This window comes from Penaeus japonicus, unplaced genomic scaffold, assembly GCF_977035675.1.
Source record: "Penaeus japonicus unplaced genomic scaffold, GWHDUDI00000001_assembly GWHDUDI00000041, whole genome shotgun sequence".
Lineage (NCBI taxonomy): Eukaryota > Metazoa > Arthropoda > Malacostraca > Decapoda > Penaeidae > Penaeus > Penaeus japonicus.
This window is the reverse complement of record NW_028234443.1, coordinates 20,623,779-20,628,778: the sequence shown is the minus strand read 5'-3', so window position 1 is coordinate 20,628,778 and position 5,000 is coordinate 20,623,779. Positions and strand designations below refer to the sequence as shown.

Below are 5,000 nucleotides of genomic sequence, written 5' to 3'. Positions count from 1 at the left end.
TCGCTTCCGACGCGGGTTATGCAGCCACACTGTCACCTACATTGTACCTCGCTTCCCTCATGCGCCAGTCGTAGGTCTCCTTCATGGCTTGGCCAGCTACCTTGAGCTTGCCACGCACTCGTCGGTGCACCTCCGCCAGGTTCTCCTGCAGTGCCGCTGCATAACTGGAGGTGACAGTTGGCAAGTTCACGTCGGGTGGCCGCCCTGTGGCCAAATCCACTGGTAGCCTGAGCTCACGGCCAAACATGAGTCGGGCAGGTGTGAAGTCTGTTACCTCGTGCACAGCAGACCGGTAGGCCATGAGCATGGCGGGCAGCTTGACATCCCAGTCTTCCTGACTTGCCTTGCAATATTTGGCTAACTGTTGAGCAAGGGTCCGGTTAAACCGCTCCACCATACCATCAGACTGTGGATGGAGAGGTGTCGTCCGTGTCTTGAACACTCCTAACAGCTCACAACACTCACGGAACACTCGTGACTCAAACTCACGGCCTTGGTCAGAGTGCAGTTCAGAAGGCACACCAAAACGGGTAATGAATTCATTCACTAACACGCCAGCCACGGTCTCGGCCTCGTGGTTGGGTACTGCATATGCCTCAGGCCACTTTGAGAAATAGTCCATTACCACACAGATGTATCGGTTCCCCTGTGGCATGAGAGGCAGCGGACCAGCAATGTCCACTGCCACCCGTTCCATGGGTGCTCCCACACAGTACACCTGTAATGGGGCCCGGTTCTTTCTAGCGGGGCCCTTCTTTGCACTGCACACGTCACACTCTCTACACCACTCAGACACGTCACTTCTCATGCCCACCCAGTAGAAGCATTGACGGAGACGGCTCAGGGTCTTTTTCTCACCCAAGTGGCCACTGGTAACTCCGGCATGCAATTCCCTCAGTAACTCAGCATGCATGGCCCTGGGTACTACAACTACCCACATGTCACTGTCCACTTCACTCAACGGCACCCAGCGCTTCACTAACACATCGCTTTGATCCAATCGTAATGTTTCCCACTGGTCCACTAGGCACTTGGTGGTGGGGCTCTCCGCAGCCACAGCCTCCCAACTGGGGCGTGCACTGAGAGCCTCAAGCCACCGGACAAGGGGAGCAAGGTCAGAGTCCTCACGTTGTGCCTTACGCCACTCATCATCCCCTTTAGTGGCGCATCCCAGCACCTGTAGACGGAGGCACACAGGATCAGAGTCCTTCTGGACACAGTGTGAGCAACTAGCCTCACACGGGCGTCGACTCAGGCTGTCAGCATTGCAATGGACACGACCCGGGCGGTGGACGATGTGGTAGTTGTACTGCTCAAGGCGCCCTAACCACCTTGCGAGTTGACCCTCTGCTACCTTCAGCGACTTCAACCACTGTAGAGCAGCATGGTCGGTCCGGATGGTGAATTCGGCACCATAGAGATACGGGTGAAGGTGCTCGAGACTCTTCACCACTGCCAGCAACTCTTTCCTTGTCACACAATAGTTGCGTTCAGGCCTGCTGAACTTGGCACTGTAGTAGGCCACGACATACTCCTTCCCGTCCTTTACCTGTGACAAAACTGCCCCGATGCCCTCCGCACTGGCGTCGGTGTCCAACAGGTAAGGGAGCTTCGGGTCCGGATAGGGTAAGACCGGTGCTTCCACCAGGGCCTTCTTCAGGTTGTCAAATGCGGACTGACACGCCTCGTCCCACTGGAAGCACTCCCCTTTTCGTGTAAGTCGGTGGAGAGGAGCCGCTACGCTGGCGAAGTCCTGTACAAAGCGGCGGTAGTACGTGCACAGGCCCAGGTAACTCCTGACTTCTGCCACATTGGTGGGAACCGGCCACTTCTCCACCACTGCCACCTTCTGTGGGTCGGTGCGCACACCATCTTGACTGACGACATGCCCCAGAAATGGCACCTCATGCTGGAACATCGAGCATTTCTTGGGGCTGAGTTTGAGGTTGGCCTTCCTCAACCGCTGTAGTACCTCCTCCAGCTGCTCCAGCTCCTCCTCGAAGGTGCTCCCGAAGACGATGACGTCATCAATGTAGACAAGTGCCGTCTTCCACTGCAGGCCATCCAATACCCTCTCCATCAGATGCTCGAAACAACCAGGGGCATTGCAGAGACCAAAGGGCATGACGTTGAATTGCCACAGGCCCTGCCCGAAAGAAAAGGCAGTCTTTGGCTTGTCCTCTTCCGCCATCTCCACCTGGTGATAACCCGACTTCAGGTAGAGTGTGGAGAACCACTTGGCTCCCACCAATGCATCAAGTGTGTCATCAATTCTCGGCAAGGGGTATGAGTCCTTGACTTGTCATTCAGCGCCCGGTAGTCCACACAGAAGCGTTGTGTACCGTCCTTTTTCTTCACCAGGACTACCGCTGATGACCATGGACTGTCTGACCGTTCAATCACCCCCTGCGCCGCCAGCTCATTGACAGTGCACTGCATCTCTTCTCGCCTGGCTGGTGCAATACGTCGGGGAGGGCTCTTGATGGGCAATCTACTTCCGGTGTTAATGCGGTGCTTCACCAATCCTGTGCGGCCCAGGTCCAAGTCACCCCTGCTAAACACATCTGCATACTGAGCCAGGGTGTGGCGCATCTTCTCTGTCTGTGCCTCAGTCAGGTTAGCGGTGCTCCGGTGCGCCAAATCCTCGAGAAAGTTAGGCAACGGCCTCACACTAACCAACTCCTCGCTCTCCGACGACGCTTCTGGACGCTCCACTTCCTCACAAGTGCCCAGTTTTGCACCAGCTGGCATCTTCTGGGTCTTATCAGAGAAGTTAGCCACCAACACTGTAACTAACCCCTCACCCGCTCCAACGAGGCTCCGCCCAACTGCTACGCCATCAGCCAGCTGCAGGTTTTGGATGGGCTCCACTAGGCCCTCTACTCCACGCATCACTCTTGACAGTCGACACCGGATCCTAGACTCTGTCCTGGGGGCAAGGTGCAGTCGCTCAGCTGTAACTACCTCTGCACAACCAACCTCTGGAAGCAAGGGCACATCTTCGCCATGCACCCTCACCAGCTTCCGTCCAAGGTCGACACACGCCTTACTCTGCGTCAGGTAGTCAAGGCCCAGCAGGCAGGGCTCGTCCAGATCAGCGACATACACCGGCAGTCGCTGCACCGCGCTGCCTACGCCGATACGAGCCTCCACTGGCCCCTTGAGCTGCACACAATGCCCCGTGACTCCACACAGTCTCTGTGGTGCGTCTGGTAGTCGCGTTGTGGCCAACATATCAGGCCGCACTAGAGTCTTCTCAGCCCCAGTGTCCACTGTCAGGCGGCATGGCTTCCCATCTACTGAGCCCTCCACCTGCATCGTGCTGGTTGTTCGACGGCAGCTTACACAAGTCGGGAACCGAGGACGGCTGGGTTTCGGCCCCTTTCTCCAGCCTGTCCGAGTTTTCCGCCTGTACCGCTTCCTTAGCCTTAGGGCAGGCATTCGGGTGGTGACCAGACCTGCCACAGTCCTTGCAGTACTGCTGGAAGGCATCAGAATCCGTCCGGTTGAGAGGACGCATTCTCCGCTCCCTCCGACACCGACTACGTCTGTGCCCTTTCTCACCGCAGCCCCAACACAAGCCTTGGAAAGTACCCGGGCTCACCTTCCTCAACGCTACTTTCTCTACTTTAGCCTTCCGGCCCTGGAGGTCACGGCGGGGCTGAGCAGCTGGCCTTAGGCCACTGCTTGCCTTCAAGAAGGCCTCGAACTCCAAGGCCCTCGCCAGCGCCACCTGCAGGTCCTCCGGGTGTGCCTGCTTGACGTAGACTTGCAGCTGCTGGTCCTGCAAAGCGTCGACAAAGAAATCGCGGGCCAGTACCACGATCATCTCTTCTGCAGCCGTAGGGTACGACCTCCTTACCAGCGCCTCCACGTCCTGCACCAGCTGGGATAGGGTCTCTCCACGCTCACGAGTCCGCTTTTTCAAGCGGGCCCGATATACCTCGGCCTGGTGTTGATGGCCGAAACGGCGTTTTAAAGCCTCCGCCACGCTGGTGTAAGAGGCATGTTGGGATGGCGGTAGATGTCCCAACACTTCCACCGCGGGGCCCCTTAGTGCTGTTACCAGCTGCAGTGCCTTCTCTTCCTGGCCCCAGCCCTGGGCAGATGCCAACATTTCAAATTGGGCGACATATGCCTCCCAGGCCACCTTCCCGTCGTACTCAGCTGGCTTACGCCTCACAGAATGTCTGGAGGCCGAGGGGCTGCGGGGTGGAGAACGCGTGCCGTGAACTAACACGCCCGGAGGGAAGGGAGGGGGTGAGGGAGGCAACGAGGCAGGTTGACCGGGTCCGAGTTTGCCGCCACCTGTAACCAAGGGAGCGGTTCCGATGGGTCCCCAGCCTCCTGCAGCGGCCACCGGCTCCGACACGACGCTGCGAGGCCCGGGGGTTCCCGGCCACGGACCCCAGGCAGACCCCAGTAAATCTGACACTCTGGCATCTGTTGCCAGAACCTCGTCTGACTTCTCCGCGTGCGACGTTGCTACCTCTTGACGCCGCCTTTCTGCCTTCACCTCCTCCCTCAGGCCCTGAACCTCGCCTTTCAGAGTATGCACCTCCTCCAGCAGTTCACTCTTCACGCTGTTGCAGGCCTTGTCGGTGTACTGCTGAGTTTCCATCTTCACAGATGCGGGATTGCTCTGTAGCACCTCAACAAGATGGCAGAACTGTTCCTCTGCCTTCCTTGCCTGCATCTCAACGAGATGCTGCGCCTGCTCCTCTGCTTTCCTTGCCTGCATCTCGACGAGATGCTGCGCCTGCTCCTCTGCTTTCCTTGCCTGCATCTCGACAAGGTGCTGCGCCTGCTCGCGTGCCCTCTGTGCCTGCTCTTCTGCCTTTTGTGCCTGCTCTTCTACCCTCTGTGCCTGCTCGTCTGCCCTTTGTTCCTGCTCACGAGCCCGTTGTTCCTGCTCACGAGCCCTTTGTTCCTGCTCACGAGCCCTTTGTGCCATTTCCTCCCTCATACCGGCCAGCATGGCAGTGATCAGGTCCATCTGG

The 5,000-nt window shown here is 58.0% G+C and overlaps 2 protein-coding genes across 2 annotated transcripts in view; both read right to left on the bottom strand.

Annotated features, from left to right (window-relative positions):
* Positions 1-2,214: 2,214 nt before the first annotated feature.
* LOC147466811 (uncharacterized) lies at positions 2,215-3,332 on the bottom strand. Its single transcript, XM_086534443.1, has one exon. It carries the CDS (start codon positions 3,316-3,318, stop codon positions 2,215-2,217), a length of 1,104 nt encoding a protein of 367 aa, XP_086390569.1. The 5' UTR covers positions 3,319-3,332.
* Positions 3,333-3,334: 2 nt separating this feature from the next.
* LOC147466810 (uncharacterized) overlaps positions 3,335-5,000 on the bottom strand; it is a gene marked incomplete at its 3' end in the record, with an annotated part of 2,010 nt that continues 344 nt past the window's right edge. Inside the window, exon 1 of the mRNA XM_086534442.1 lies at positions 3,335-5,000. This exon is cut by the window's right edge and continues 344 nt beyond it. Within this exon, the coding sequence (XP_086390568.1) occupies positions 3,335-5,000 (1,666 nt within the window).